The sequence below is a fragment of the Myxine glutinosa genome, chromosome 5 (genome assembly GCF_964187855.1).
Source record: "Myxine glutinosa chromosome 5, kmMyxGlut1.1, whole genome shotgun sequence".
NCBI lineage: Eukaryota > Metazoa > Chordata > Myxini > Myxiniformes > Myxinidae > Myxine > Myxine glutinosa.
The window spans coordinates 117097743-117113934 of NC_136265.1; the positions used below are offsets into that span (position 1 = coordinate 117097743).

The following is a 16192-nucleotide window of genomic DNA, read 5'->3' on the forward strand; positions in this document are numbered from 1 at the left end:
TTGTTCGCTGATCTGAACCGAGGCCCAGAGTCCAGGTAGTCTACAATAGGCTTTGCTTTGTTATGTGTTTGTGTTCATGATGACGAGTTGTTTTAATACCTGTAACATATTGTTATGTCAGTGGGGTAGCAATATGTAGAGCCAGATAGATCTGTGTAGGTAACGTGCTTCGTCTGTCGCGGTAAAGAATCTGACCTGTAATAAGTTTCATGTGTAGGCGTTTTGTCGGTTAAGAGTATACCTGTGAGCATACCAGGATGTTCGAGTGATAAGTAGCATAGGGATTAAAGAGTAGCGCCCATGTGTGTCACACCTGGTAGCTAAACCGTTGTCCCTTATGGCAATGCACACCTGAAGACACCATAGATAGGTCCCTAGTACAACACTAAATAAATCCCTTCCCTGACATGACTGTGAAAGACGAACAGGCAAGGAAACCAGGCCGGGGCACCGCCGATGATGGCCACCGCCAATTACACCTCCGACAGGCCTAACCACATCGACTGCCACGCGCTATGACCACGGAACAGGGAACGAGTGTTGGGGCAGCGCGGTAGGCCCGGACTTCCAGCCGGCGATTCAGTGGAGGGCACTGATTGGGTGGCGCACCAGGTCTGACGTCACCACCACGGGAAGGTTATTTCATGGAGCGCCGAACGCCATTTTCTCTCTGACAGTCTTGCGGGTCGTGCTCTGGCGTCTCTTGCTCTTGTGTCTCTGACCCTCTTGCAGCTCTTGCTCTCTTGCGGCTCTTGCGGTTCGTGCTCTTGTTTGCACAGCTAGCCCTTTTTGGACATCCGGCGCTTCGTCTTGCGCAGCCCGAGTTGAGTTGTCCTAGCCCGAGTGGAGTTCGCTTGCTTCTTGCACGTTTGCTTCAGGAGAGCTGACTGGGACGTGGTAGGCCGATCGTGTGTGAAGATCGACCTCGCTTGGAACCGCTAGCCTGCGTTGGACGCGCGGTGCTTTTCCTGCTGTGGGACCTCGTGGTGCTTGGAGCGGTGCTTGTGCTTGGAGCGGTGCTCGGTGCTGTGGTGCTGGAGCGAGGGACCTCGTGGGTGCATCGGGGCCGAACGGAGCCGTGTTGGACGGCAGCCAAAGACAAGACGACAGGACCAGATAAGGCCATTGCCCATTTCCCCCAAACATAACGAACGTTTTTCTTTTGGTGATTCTTGTCCCTCGTTTGCATTTGAGGTCTGGTGTGTGGGATCCCGATTTAGTTAATTTTATTCCTGTCGTGTTCTTTGTATCGGGTTCCGTGGAATAAATCTCTATTTTTGTACATTTTACTTTGGTCGTTCGTTTGAATTAATTTCCCTGCAGGATTGAAGCTGCCGTCGTTTCACCAAGGTAAGTGCTTTTACCGCAGCCTTCCATTTTCCTTCTTCCTCCTGCGTTTTATAGCCGAATCCGTGTTTGGTCGTCGCCTCCGAATAAATCCGTTTAGGCCTATCCGCGGTCTCTGGTGTTAACCGGAGTCGCACGACAATATGTACACGCGGTAGGTCTCCTTGACGAGGTGTTAGCTCCTGAATTGGTGCAGACACCTGTGTATATGACTGTTTAACAGGCATTGTTCTATTGTTCCATTGTTTGGGATTGAAAAGTTGTTTGCATGAATTGTTTTTCTGTTGAACCTCAGTTTTCATGCCTCCACTGACAAAGTCGCCAGAATCATCATGTTTTCGGGTTGTCCGTCCCCGCTGTCCATGCATCTCTCCGTCCATGATGGGTTTTCGTTCCCGCAATAACTTAACAATGGACAAAGGGATCCAAGTCAAAATTTGTACACGTATGTATGATGATGCAAAGATGAAATTATATGGATTATGGGGTCAATACTTGAATCATTGGAATCTACCGCGATGAAGCTAACTCCGAGGATCTCTCACTCACCACAGGCAGGTAGGTGGTCTTTCTGTCTTCTACCGAGCCGAGCTTCTACTGAGGTTTCCGTCTTCTACCGACTCCTCTCCGGCCCAGCTCCCCCAGCTCTATCTGTGCTCTGTCCCCCAAATATTCCTACAGGTCGCACAAGATCTGCCAGCAACCCTCTTCTGGTTAAACTGCCAAAATCAAGACTCTCTGCTCACCTTCACTCTTTCATTCCTCTTTTCTCCCGCCTCTGGAACAAACCCCCTCACTCTCTTCAATCCCACTCATCCCTCCAGGTGTTTAAAACAGCTGTTCACCACCATCTCTTATCTTTCCCCATCCAAAACCTTGATCTTTTCTACCCCCGTTAATTCACCCCAAATCCACTTTTCTGAAATACAACTTCTTCCCTGTAAGTCCTACCAGTGTACATGTTTTTTTTTTTACCTCCCCCCCCCCACCCCCCCTTCCCACGCCTCCTCCCCCAAGGCCTCTCCTTCCCACTGATGTCCCTGCTCTCCATCTTGTTCTTCCACTCCCTTTACCTTATGTTTTATGTGTCGGTTTGTCTTTTTGTGATCAATGTTAGCTCTTACACGAGCCTCGATCTTGTATACAAAAAAAATAAAAAGAAAAGACACAATGCGGAGGATTGTTTGCAGACTCTTCGCGAAGGACGCCGTGGGATCTTTAACGTTCACCAACTAATATCAGTAGATGGGGCGTCAGTTTAACATCCATCGGAGGGACGGCAAACACATTGATGAATAACCTTACCTGTGAAACACCGGGATGACAGTTTCTAACTGGGTTGGGATTCAAACCCAGGCTTTACAGCTCAGAGTGGAGTGTGTATACCTGTAGAAGTGCACGCATGTACCTGTCAGCCCCGATGTTGTTGATGAAATGTGTGGAGTTGGAATGCATGCTCGAGCTTATTTAATCGTATTCCTTGTCATTTTCCATCTTTTTATGCCTCCGACCCCAAAGGTGGCCGGAGGCATTACGTTTTAGGGTTGTCTCCGTCCGTCCGTACGGGCTAAACCTCGTTTTTCTCACCAATCATATGTCCGATTGAGACGAAACTTCCAGGGTAGGAGTGACACCCATGCAGAATGTTTTTATGATAATTGTGACGTCATAGGTCACGTGGTATGGCAGCCATCTTGGATTAAACGCAAATAATTAAAAAAATATTTCTTGGAAACCGCTGAATGGAAAAATTTGAAACTTGGCAAATTGTCAAATACTCCCAATGGGGAACAAAAGAATGATAATGACATCATGGGTGAAGTGGTATACCGGCCAAAAATGTTTTAATCCAATTCCTTGTCCTAAAAATCTGAAATTGCATGCACATGATATGTGACCCATTTGTATTGAAATATTACATTTATGTCATTGTAGGTCACGTGGTTTGGCAGCCATATTGGATAGAAAAACGAACCTTATCCGATCAACATAAAACTTCACAAACGTGATTCCATACCCATACATATGCAGAGTGTACATGTTTGATATCATATGTCACGTGGTTTGGCAGCCATATTAGTTTGAAAGCCGATATTTAAAAAAAATCCCTTCTCCGAAAACGCTTCACCGATCAATATGAAACCTGTCCTGTGGTAAAAATGTGATACTTCAAACCAGCTGAAGGGATTCAACTCGGCAATGCAGGGGCAGGAGGGCAACACGTAGATAGAGCAAGGGGTGAACAAATCTGAGGAGACTATGGAAGCAAATGTTGGAACCTGCAATGAATTTGGGAGAAGTTGAGGAGGGTCGATCACAGGTTGAGATGAAGGATGACCTGAGGAGCTGTACTGTTGGGGAGGGTCGATCACAGGTTGGAATGTCTCGTTGGGTCGTGCCCCCTTTCCGGATCCGCCAATCCATCCGGATCCGATTTAAAGAGGGTAAAAGGGGGGTTTTGCCCCAAATGGGGTTTTGCTTCAAATTCAGATAATTTATTTTAAAACCTCAGAAACCATTGAGAAATAACTACGAGTCCTCCATTACATTTTTACTATGACATTATTTTTCATGGCATTGTTTTTACTATGGTGATTATGGTTCATGGAGGACAAGTCTATAAGTCCATCTTGAGCAAGTGATGGACGGATCATCAATGGCACCCCATGGTGAGCTTGGGTAGGAGGTAGTTATCGGTGACCTCAGGCCCTATGTTTCTTTTCTCTGTATATGGGGGAGAATAAGATGGGCTGTTTTCATCCGTTAGTTTGAGCCTGACGGACGAGCTCACGAGTCCAGTGCAGGCCTGAATCTGCTGCTTGGATCTCTTTCCATCATCGTTTGGACTTTAACAAGATGTTATGGCGATGCACACTGAATTGGCTCTCATCTATTTATTTTATTTCCCTCCATTATCATTTAACAAAAAAAAAAAAGAATGAATGATCGTTTTAAGGCCATTTTCCCCGCTAGGGCGGGGGTTAGCCTTGCGGGCCCCATGACAATCATGGTTCCCTGTTTGAGGCAATGTTTTTATTATGGCCGGATGCCCTTCCTGACGCCAACCCTTGGTCGCCTCTTACGATGCGCAGGGATACGGTGTACCTATTCTAAACCGGGTACACACCGTGATCATTCATCCCAGCGGTACTCAATTTGCCGACCTCGGAAGGATGACAGGCTGAGTCAACCCCCCTGGCGTTAATTCAGCGATCGTTCGGGATTCGAACCCAGGATCCTAGGATCCCAAGCCGGCACCCTAACCGCTAAGCCAACACCAGGGCATTATAATTTAACAGATGAGTAATTTTTCTGTTGGTTTTGATTTTACACGTCACAGCACTTTTCCCTTGCGTTTGCAGAAGTCACCCCTTATCCATGTCATTCTCTCGGCATTGGCAACATCATTGCCCGCGACTTCTCCTCATCAAATGGGTTACATCCTTAATAGTGTGACCTTGTCAATGGACCTTCCTCTCCTGTTCACGGTCTTTCTCTTGGTCCTCGCTATTGCGGTCACACCCCCACCATGAACCCACTAATGGGCTTGGTCCCACCCTCGCCGCTCCAGTCCTCGCGCCTGCCGAAGCCTTTTCTCTCTCAATTCTCCTTCAACTTTTCTCTCTCCTCACAAACCCATCCTCCCATATCTGAAATGTTTCCTCTGATTATTATTATTATTATTATTTTTTTCCCAAGATCGAGGCTCGTGTAAGAGCTAACATTAATCACAAAAAAACAACAACGAATGGACACACAAAACATACAAAAAAGGGAGCGGGAGACAAGATGGGGAGAGAGAGGGAAGCACACAAGTACAACAGCAGAGAACGGACAACGGACGATCTGTGGGAGGGAGAGGGATTGGGGGGAGGGGGCATGGGGAGGGGGGTTTGGGGGGCGGATAAAATACATGGACACAACTTCCAGGAAAGAGAAAAAGTCGGTATTTCAAAAAAAGTGTATCTGGGGTGAATTAACGGGGGTAGAAGAGATCAAGGTTTTGGATGGGGGAAGATAAGAGATGGTGGTGAACAGCTGTTTTAAAGACCTGGAGGGTGGAGTGGGATTGAAGAGAGTGAGGGAGTTTGTTCCAGAGATGGGAGTAAAGAGGAATGAAGGGAGTGAAGGTGAGCAGAGAGTCTTGATTTTCGCAATTTCACCAGTAGAGGGTTGCTGGCAGATCTTGTGCGACCTGTAGGAATATTTGGGGGACAGAGCACAGAGAGAGCTGGGGGGGCAAGGCCGGAGAGGAGTCGGTAGAAGACATAAAGACCACCAACCTGCCTGCAGTGAGTGAGTGAAAGGCCCTCGGAGTTAGCTTCATCGCGGGAGATTCCAATGATTCTGAAAGCTTTGGTTTCAACAGCGTGAAGACGAGCTAGGTGTGAGGCAGGAGCACCGGCCCAGAGGGGAGAGCAGTATTCCCTATTCCATTGAGCTGGAAAATAAATCAGTTTTCACTGAATCGATGCTCTTTACCTTGCTACGGTATCACTTCCTGTGCGTATTTTATACTTTTCTATTATACTAACATGACAGATAAACAGCGAGATATATCCAAAGAATTGACGACGTCAACCTTAAAGTGACGATGTTTCGGCTGCATTATAAAACATGGGTCTTGGAAACTTTGGTCTACTTAATGACGTCATATACGAGACAAAAGGAAACTTTTAAATTGCAAGGCCGACATGGTGTTCGTCTTTGCACTATTTGAAGGTTACAAGCAAGGCGGATGTTGTGTTGATTCATGCGGTTAATTCACAGTGGTGAATCATTGTGGAAGAGATCTGGTCAATCCTTTGTGATTGTGATCCTTGTGATCAAGCTGCTCGGTCTGGTGTTGGAGCGGTCACCTGTATGGCACAGCATGTGAGGCAGGTACACCAAACCTGTTCAACATCTTTTATGACCATGTAGTTGTGAATGTAGTGCCCATATACCAGGAGTAGCGCCAACTTGCAATTAATAATAATAATGCATTTATTTTATATAGCGCTTTTCAGGAAGCCCAAAGACGCTTTGACAGAGTGCAAAACATAATGCATAGCAAAACGTAAAGACAGTTGCAAAAAAAAAGAAGAATCAATAGGGAAATATTCAAAGCACAAAGGAGGGAGAAGGAGAGGAGATAGTCAGGGGTTAGATGCTGTGGGTTAAATGTTGAATGCAGTGTTGAACAGGTGGGTCTTGAGTGATGTTTTGAATGTGGTGAGTGAGGAGGAGTCTCTGATGGTGTGAGGTAGCGAGTTCCAGAGGGTGGGAGCAGCGATGGAGAAGGCCCTGTCCCCCCAGGATCTAAATTTGGTCCGGATGGGGGGGGGGGGGGGGGTCAGGAGGTTGGTACCAGCAGAGCGGAGGTTGCGGGTGGGAGTGTGTCTGGAGAGGAGGTCAGCCAGGTAGGATGGGGCCAGGTTATGGAGGGCTTTGTAGGTCAAGAGGAGGATTTTGTACTGGATTCTCTGGGAGATGGGGAGCCAGTGAAGCTTGTAAAGGACGGGGGTGATGTGGTCACGGGTCCGGGAATGGGTGAGTAGACGGGCAGCGGAGTTCTGAATGTATTGGAGTTTATTGGTGATTGTTGAGGGTGAACCATAAAGGAGGCTATTGCAGTAGTCCAGACGGGAAGTGATGAAGGCGTGGATGAGGGTTTCTGCAGCCACGGAGGAGAGGGATGGACGGAGACGGGCGATGTTTTTCAGGTGAAAGAAGGCTGTCTTTGTGATCTGTTTAGTGTATTTGTCGAAGGAGAGGGTTTGGTCAAAGATGATGCCAAGATTCCGGATGTGAGGGGAGGTGGATACTGGGAAACCGTCGATGTTGAGGGCAAAGTTATGGGTGGACTTGGTGAGCGTTTTTGGGCCAATGATGATTATTTCAGATTTATCACAGTTAAGTTTGAGGAAGTTGATTTGAAGCCAGGATTTTATTTCAGTGATGCAGTTTGTCAGGATAGAGTGGGTGGCGGTGGAGATGGACTTGGTGGAGATGAAAAGCTGGATGTCATCGGCGAAGCAGTGGAATTGGAGACCATGACGGCGGATTAAGTGACCGAGGGGGGACAGGTAAAGGATGAAGAGGAGGGGGCCAAGAACTGAACCTTGGGGGACACCTTGGGGGAGGGGAGCAGTGGGGGATTTGCAGTTATTGATGGAGATGAACTGACGTCTGTCAGAGAGGTATGATTTAATCCAAGAGAGGGCAGTGCCGGTAATGTTAAAGGTGGTTTCAAGTCGGGTGAGGAGGATGGTGTGATCAATGGTGTCAAAGGCGGCGCTGAGGTCGAGGAGGATGAGAATGTTGAGGTTGCCAGCGTCAGAGGAGAGGAGAAGGTCGTTGGTGATTTTGAGGAGAGCAGTTTCAGTACTGTGGTTGGAGCGGAATCCGGATTGGAATGTTTCATACAGGTTATTGGCAGAGAGGTGATGTTTGAGTTGAGTGGCTACAGCGCGTTCCAAAACCTTTGACAGAAAGGGTAGGTTGGAGATGGGTCTGAAGTTATTTAGGGTGTCAGGGTTTAGTCCAGGTTTTTTCAGAATGGGGGTAACAGCAGCAATTTTGAGGGATGGTGGGACGATGCCTGTAGACAGGGAGGAGTTTATTGTTGCAATGATAAGTGGAGAGAGAGCAGGAAGGGAGGCCTTGACAAAGCTGGAGGGGATGGGGTCAAGAGTGCAGGTGGCAGTTTTCATTCCGATGAGGAGTTCAGAGAGGTCAGTAGGGGAGACTGGGGAGAATTGAGACAGGGGATGGCAGGATAAGGGGGGGCAGGTGGTTTGAGGGGGAGCGGGTGCGGCGGTGGTCAAGCTGTTGTAGATGTTTTCAATTTTGCGTTGGAAGAATGAAAGGAAGGAGATGCAGTTGTCTATTGTGAATGACTGGGTGGTGGTGTTCAGGGGGCTGAGGAGTTTGTTTATTGTAGAGAAGAGTGCTTTTGGGTTTCCGGAGCCAGAGTGGATAATTTGAGAGTAGTAGGCGGAGCGGGCGCGGGAGAGGGCATCTTTATAGTGTTGTATGTGGTCCTTGTAGGCCTGGGAGTGAACTGTGAGACCTGTTTTATTGCGGAGTCTTTCAAGTTGGCGAGCACGAGTTTTCATCAGGCGGAGTTCAGGGGTAAACCAGGGAGCAGAATGGGTGAAAGAAACTGTTTTGGTTTTTATAGGCGCAAGTTGGTCAAGGCAGGAGGAGAGAGTGTGGTTGTAGTAGTCAGTGAGGTCAGAAGGGGTGTGGAGGTCAACGAAGGGAGAAGTGGACATTTTTTCAGAGAGGGTCGATGAGAATGAGGTAGGTGAAAGAGCGTTTAGCTTACGGAAGTTGATAGTGCGATAATGCCTTGGTGCTGGGGTGGGGATGTTGATGGTCAGAGTGATGGCTAGGTGGTCAGAGAGAGTGAGGTCGGAGCCAGAGAGATGGTGCAAAATTAGTCCAGTAGAGCAGACAAGGTCCAAAATGTGACCACGGTTATGGGTAGGAAAGTTTACATGTTGAGTGAGGTTAAAGCAGGTGAGTAAATCAGTGAAGTCAGTGGTTAGCGTGGAGTCAGTGGAGTCCATGTGGATATTGAAATCACCAAGGAGGAGGATTGAGGGGGAGAGGGAACATAGCTGGGTCAGAAAGTAGGAGAAGTCAGACAGGAATGATGGGTGTGGTTTGGGAGGGCGGTAGACAACAGCCATGACTGACTGTGTGTGACCAGAGAGTTTAAAAGCCAGGTGTTCAAATGATGGAGCAGATGAGATGGAGATGAGGTTGGTCTTGATGTCCTGTCGGTGAATAACGGCAATTTCACCACCTCGGCCCTCCGAGCGTGGTTTATTGATGTAAGAATATCCATTGGGTGTGGTGAGGTTGAGCGTGTAGTAGTCCAGTGGTTGTTGCCAGGTCTCAGTGAGACAGAGGAAGTCCAGTTTATTTTCCAGGATGTAGTCGTTCAGGATGAGGCATTTGTTGTTGAGGGACCGGGTATTGAACAGGGTGAGCTTGATGTTGTTTTGTACGGCGGGTATGAATCCAGGTGATTTGGCCAGGGTTCGCAGACAGGAGGTGCGATTTTGTGCGTTGTTGTGACCAGGTGTGTTGGGACGATGAGTGGGAGTGCGCTGAGCCGACCAGAGGATGGGGATGGAGTGACCTGATTGTAAATAAACAAACTTACGACCGGAGCCACGGTGAATGTACCTGGGTCGACGCAGGAGTCCATTCGATTTGATTGCAGAGATGCATGATGGGGTGGAGCGGGTTTTAAGCAGGAGAAGCCTTGCGGCGGAGTACCGCAGAGCCATGCCAGCAGGATGGGTGAGGAGGCGAAACAATCGACACAACCCACGGGAGTGGGCCCGAGGAAACAGCGAAGGAGCCGAGCAGGTGAAGCCAGGAGCAGAGCCGGGACCATGCAGAGGGCAGACAGGAGCGAAGAGACGAGCACGAGGCCAAGGTTGAGGAGGCAAAGCGGCAAATGCAGCGGCAAACGACCGCTGCCGCTAATCAAGATCACGGCGGCAAACCGCCACCACCACCGCCGCTGCAAACAATGGGCGGCACAACCCACGAGAGTGAGCCCGAGGAAATAGCGAAGGAGCCGAGCAGGTGAAGCCAGGAGCAGCAGAGCAGAGCCGGGACCGTGCAGAGGAAGACTCAATGGCCAAAAATCCGCCACGACCACCAGGAAAGCAAGATACGGACAATGGTCCAGTCAGAGAAGCGGCGAGCAAGTGACGCCAGCGTCCTCTCACGACCGGACCGGAAACGGAAGTCGTTTGTGAAATTGTGATCCTTGTGATCAAGCTGCTCGGTCTGGTGTTGGAGCGGTCACCTGTATGGCACAGCATGTGAGGCAGGTACACCAAACCTGTTCAACATCTTTTATGACCATGTAGTTGTGAATGTAGTGCCCATATACCAGGAGTAGCGCCAACTTGCAATTAGATGCCTTTTTGTTTCCATCGAGCACTGCGCACTGAACCTGTGGCCATTGTGCGTGAAATGTGGATGCAGGTGATGTTTTCACATCTCTCAAAAAGTTATCAATGGATTCAGATGAAATTTGGTGGACAGGTGTGTGACACTGACTAAATGATTAGATTTTGCTGAAAGTCCGGATCCGGATACTATAATTGTCAGTGATTCTTCTTCACCAATGAGGGATTGGGCTAACACGATACGTAGCACGATATCTCAGAGTTATGGACGAATTGTGGTGAAACTTGGTGGATGAGTTGGGTATGTGACATGAAGAAACCGATTATAACTCGTTACTCTTTCTTGTGCCTGGAGAGTGAGTAACCTGTTTGCTCATCCCCTACCTGCGACCGCCAGGCTCGTTTCACTGCACGTTCTGCCAGACCGAGGTGGAAGAGGATGAAACGTCGCTCCCCAAGAAAGATGCCCGCACGCTGGTTGCGCGATTCAACGAGCAGATTGAACCTATATACGTGCTCCTCCGGCAAGCCGATGACCTCAGCCTCGCTCACGAGATCCTTGAACCGGAGCCCACGGATATCCCAGCACTGCGGCACCTGTACGTTCTTGCAACCAACGTGTCGGTGCACAAAATCACACTTGTTATGCGCCATGTTCACCACATTAGTTTATCAATGGTACACTTGTCTATATACTTGCCTCCATATGTAACCCTTCAATGGCAATGATTGGACAGAAGGCTCATAGTATGTCTTATGTATGACACATGGCACAGGTTGAGCGACGTTAAAATGTCATCACTGAGTCTTTATCTGTTGATGTAATGTGTGACAGCTCGCACCTGGAGACCAAAGATTAAAATAAGATGCTAGTAACTTGAACAGAAGAATGAAAACATCTTGCACAGAATGAATTGTGGTGAATGAAAGATAGATTGACATGATAATTCACATGTGGTATTTGTGGTTGAAGAAAAAAACAACAACAACATGCATTTTAAGGCCATTTCCCTGCTAGAGCGGGGGTTAGCCTTGCGGGCCCCATGACAATCTTCTCCATTTTGCCCTATTTTCTGCATCTCCCCTTGTTAACACCCTTGCCCGCATTTCTTCTTCCACCACCTTTAGCCAAGTCTTTCTCGGTCTTCCCCGTCCTCTACTTCCTTCTACATTCATTTCCATCACTCTTCTCAACCAGTCACTTTCATCCTTCCTCAACACATGACCAAACCATCTCAACCTGTTCCTCTTCACAGCATCAATCACAGGCTCTATTCCCATCATCTTTCGCAATTCATCATTTGTCTTCCTCTTTCTCAACGATACTCCGCACATCCACCGAACCATTCGCATTTCCACCCTTTCAACATTTCAATTTGTGGCTGAACATATGACATAAAGCAAGTATAATTGCTCAACTTCCTCATTCGTTATTGTTTCTCCATTTGCATCGTCGTTTCTCTTCCTTGCATCCGTTTTCTTTCCAAGCAGACGCTCCTTGGGTCCTGGGTCTAGCAATGCTACAGGGAATTCCCTTCCGGGAATGATGTTGGAAGGCTGGAGCTCGGCACGGCCATCCTATGACAACTTGTATGAGCAAAACGTCACCATCAGCATGGAAGAGGTGGATGGGGCACCTGGGGCGAGCGCGGCCAAACCCACCAAGGAACGTCCCGTCTGGATGCATGAGAGCACAGTCCATGGCGGCCTTGGAGAAGCCGAGCGTGTTGCGCCCACCTTCACAGGTGAGTGCTTTATTGAGCTAATGCTACGGGTGTGCAGTTGTTTCATTGTTTTTTTGGTGGTCATAGTCCATCCATACGATCCTGACACCATCATCATTGTACCAAGTATGGATATGACGTGTTAGGATCATGTCTTTATGGGGCGGTAGATATGATATGCAGTGTCAAATCTGCTACTAATCTTTACTGACAATTTATTTTAACCCATTGAGGACAACCAGCATCTTGAACGTAATTTTCAGATACAAGTCCAATTTTCGTTTGGTAGCTTTAATTTATTTAATTTTTTTTAATTCAAGATTGTGCACGACAAAAAAAAACGAGAAAGTATGGAAATGACAAAAGCTCTTTCCCAATTTTAGCGACACTGTCTTCCAATGTACAAAGGTAAAGTAATCTAAAATTGCAGGGAAAATGTCGGCGTTCCACCACTTGAAAGTTTAGGGACATTCCATGAAACCAGTAGATTCCATATTCCTGTGGCACCTTCAGTCGCTCGTCAAACATGGACAGCAGGTTCGTGAAAGACTTAGGTTAAAAAGAAAACGCGCCTGGGAAACCATGGAACCAATAATTTCCACATTCCTGTGCCACCTGAAGTCGTACATCAAGCGTGGACAGCAATTGTATTCACTCAATTCCAAACGTCGTTCCAATCACAAATTGATACTGTAACAAAATACTGTTTTAAATGGCAATTGTATTGAGATATTATTTATCAAACCAGCTCATTATGGTCATGTGTTCACTTCCGGATTCACGGCAGGTTCGTATCGAGTTAATTTCAAAATCATAATTTTATTGAGGAGTTTTTGATACCTCCTACCTACCTTACAACATCCGCTGGGACCCCATAACCTTCCACAGGAGGTTTGGCGGGGCTAGCCCCAAAACTGATGGAGTAGTTTGGGGACGGACAGACGGACGGACACTCCTGTTTTATAATATGGATATAAATCGGATTTTAAAAGGGTTAACCTCAAGGTTGTCTTTGAATTAACTGGCTCGATCAAAATGTACTTGTTCCAACTCGCACTGACATGTATGTACGTTTTAGATTGGGTTATTGGTGGTAGGTTTTGCATATGGATGGAGGTTGCATAAGATGGTAGTACACCATGTGCATTGTGCTCTGGAAGGAAGAGTGGGGTTAACCAACCTCTGAATGATGGCTTCGTAAACCGAAGAATAGAGAGTTATGTACTCGTAGTAACCCTGGATTTTGAGTATTTTACCACGAGTGAGTTACTGAAAGAATGTGTGCGTCCTTGTATGGTCATGGAGGGTCAATGGTTTGAGAGAGAACAGAGGGAGCTAGACTGGTAGAGAGGTTGTGAATGGCAAAGGCCAACAGCGTGCCTGCGATGTGAGAGGACCACGCCTTGTGCTTCGGTCTCATCGCGGGAGATTCAAACAATGTTGACAGCTTTAAATGCCACGGAATCCGGGAGAGACTGGTGTGATGCTGGGGCACCAGCCCAAAGTGGAGAGCAGTACTCCATTGAGTTATGAGAAATGGTATGGTAGTCTGACTTCTGATTTTTCAAGGAACGATTTGAACGGCGGAGGATGCCCAGTCTATAGCGGGCATTCGACGCCAGCCTTCCTATGTTGGCTGCTCAGGAGCGATCACAGTGAAGCTGAGAAGCTCAGGAGACTGTACATGTGTGCAAATGCTGTTACACGAGTGATGTTGGTCGGATCATCATTGAAACACAAAATGTGGTGTCTCAACCCTTCACCCTCACACCCCGAGAATTTTAGGAGTGTTCACTGTAGTTATAGCTCCTACATCCAGCCAGACATCTGTTATTGATGGTATTGTTGACAGGTGCAGTTGTTACGGTCAGGTTAATAGGTGCAGTTGTTATGGTCAGGTTCACAGGTGTAGTTATTGAAGGTTTGGTTGACAGGTGTAGTTGTTATGGTCTGGTTCACAGGTGTAGTTATTGAAGGTTTGGTTGACAGATGTAATTGTTATGGTTGCGTTCACAGGTGCACTTGATTGAAGGTTTAGTTGACAGGTGCAGTTGTTATGTTTGTATTTGCAGGTGTAGTTATTGAAGGTTTAGTTGACAGGTGCAGTTGTTATGTTTGGATTTGCAGGTGTAGTTATTGAAGGTTTAGTTGACAGGTGCAGTTGTTATGTTTGGATTTGCAGGTGTAGTTATTGAAGGTTTAGTTGCCAGGTGCAGTTGTTGAAGGTCCATTTTGAGGATGTTCTGAGCATGAATATGATCTTTCCCAGTCCGAGCATGACATCCTTGCATGATGCGGCATCATTGTGGACCCAAATGGTATGTTTTTGAAGGTAAGGTAAGGTAAGGTTTGTTTGAGAGAAGTTTGGTTTTATAAATCACATCCTGCATATAAATGGCACTTCTTGTTTTCCTCTGAGTTGGATGTTCAGAAAGATTTTCAGTTCTTTGTGAGTATTCGCTCCATTCGTCACGGTTTGGAGTTATTTTTTATTATTAGGATTCAGAATGATGTGCCAGTGGCATGCTTAGCCCTTTAAAGAGATTTCTAGAAATTGCTTTAGAATAATTCAATGTTTCTTTTCTCTGTGGAAAGAATTACTTTTGCCTCAACTTTGACAACTCTGATGTTCTGCCTACGCCATTTTGGCATCACCGGGCAGCCTGTGTTGGTGGAAAGTAACGAAGATGCCAACTGTAAATTATAGTAAGATGACAGACTTTGCTTGCTAGTCGCGTGTACGTAGAGTGGCATTAGCACGAGGACGTTGCACTCGCTCTTCGCCTAAACGGGTTCTTGAAGTCCTATGGAATGCCGTTGTGCATGGCAGTGCGGCATAAAATCCGAGTCGTATCTGACAAAGATTTGTTTCGTGAAGAAGAAGAGAAACCTGTATAATGACGTCCCGAAAGTTATGGAACAGGCATCTGGCCTGGATGGTCAAAGGTACGGGCCGATTTCGGATCCAAGATTGGTTTTGCACCAGATTTAGTTCCAACCATCCTGCGGTCTTGCCTTGGTCGAGTTGATTGTACCGTTAGAAGAAGGGATTGCATCGGCCGATGGAACGCTCTATGCAGTGGAAGGCGGACGTTGAGGTTTTGTTTCACACTCGGTGGTTATGTTCCTGAAGGATGTTAAACTTTCTTGTCGAGATTTGAAAGATTTGCAGAAGCATCAGGGAATCTCGACCCGTGAGCTATATATAAACTGCCGTCTTGATACTTCTCAGGCGGGTGGAGGTATCGGTGTGTGTGAAGTCCATGAGATGGACCTGATCTAGAGGACCAGTCTGCCAGCTCTGGTCGTACGTGGACGACAATAAAGATGCCACTGTGTCTTTCAATAAGAGTAGTGGAGTTACCTCTGGTACTCTGAACAACTTCCGAATTTTTTTGGGTGAGGTATCCTGCGGCACATCGCCAATTGGGGCAGGATTGGTTCTTGCATCAAAATGTTTCTCGACCCGTCGTGGATGCTGTGAAGCTATGTCGTGAGTATGGGCCTCCATCATCCATCCGTCATCCATTCATTTTTTGGAGGAGAATCTTGCTCCTACTATTTTAAACAATAAATATCTCTCTAAAAATTATGTTTGTGGGTGATGAAGTGACCAGACATTGGGAGTCCAAATTACAGGTGGAGGTAACGAAACAAATTAAGAGAACGAGTCGTTTTGGTCACGATTGCAGAGGTAAGTTGAATTGGTGGTTCTGGGTTTGATTTCCGCGACCTCCCCTTTTGGGAACTACCTCTGCGCCATTTAAGCACCACCGCCTCGTACCAATCGAGCAGAGCGAGTTGGAAGCAGATGGTGGTGACCGGAGGTGCAGCGTTGATCGCCGCGACCAATTACCCTGAAAACGGGTGTCAACTGAGGAAGGCACAATTAATGATTACGATAACACCAAAAGCTTGATTCGCTTAACCACTTAAACCCTTGTGCAACCTTACTCACTAATCTAACATGCAACAACTTCACAGCAGGCTTCCTCAGGCCAACAGACCACGGGCCCCGGCACATGCCGGGTTTTTATTCAGCATATGTCCACTTCCGGTCACGTACCGGTGCTCAAGGTCAGATATTATTAGATGTTATTTTTATTTTCTCTTCCTTTGTAAAATAATTGTTGTAAAAGCAGTGTGTGTGTGTGTGTGTGTGTGTGTGTGTGTGTGTGTGTGTGTGTGTGTGTGTGTGTG

General features: G+C 47.2%; 1 protein-coding gene across 2 annotated transcripts in view; it reads left to right on the forward strand.

Annotated features, from left to right (window-relative positions):
- The window catches only part of GTF2E1 (general transcription factor IIE subunit 1), a 148001-nt gene that overhangs the window by 67809 nt on the left and 64000 nt on the right, over positions 1-16192 (forward strand). For both annotated transcript variants that reach the window (XM_068116442.2, XM_078778592.1), the window contains exons 5-6: positions 10666-10867; positions 11760-12013. In XM_068116442.2, the coding sequence (XP_067972543.1) occupies positions 10666-10867; positions 11760-12013 (456 nt within the window). The remainder of the gene's footprint in view (positions 1-10665; positions 10868-11759; positions 12014-16192) is intronic.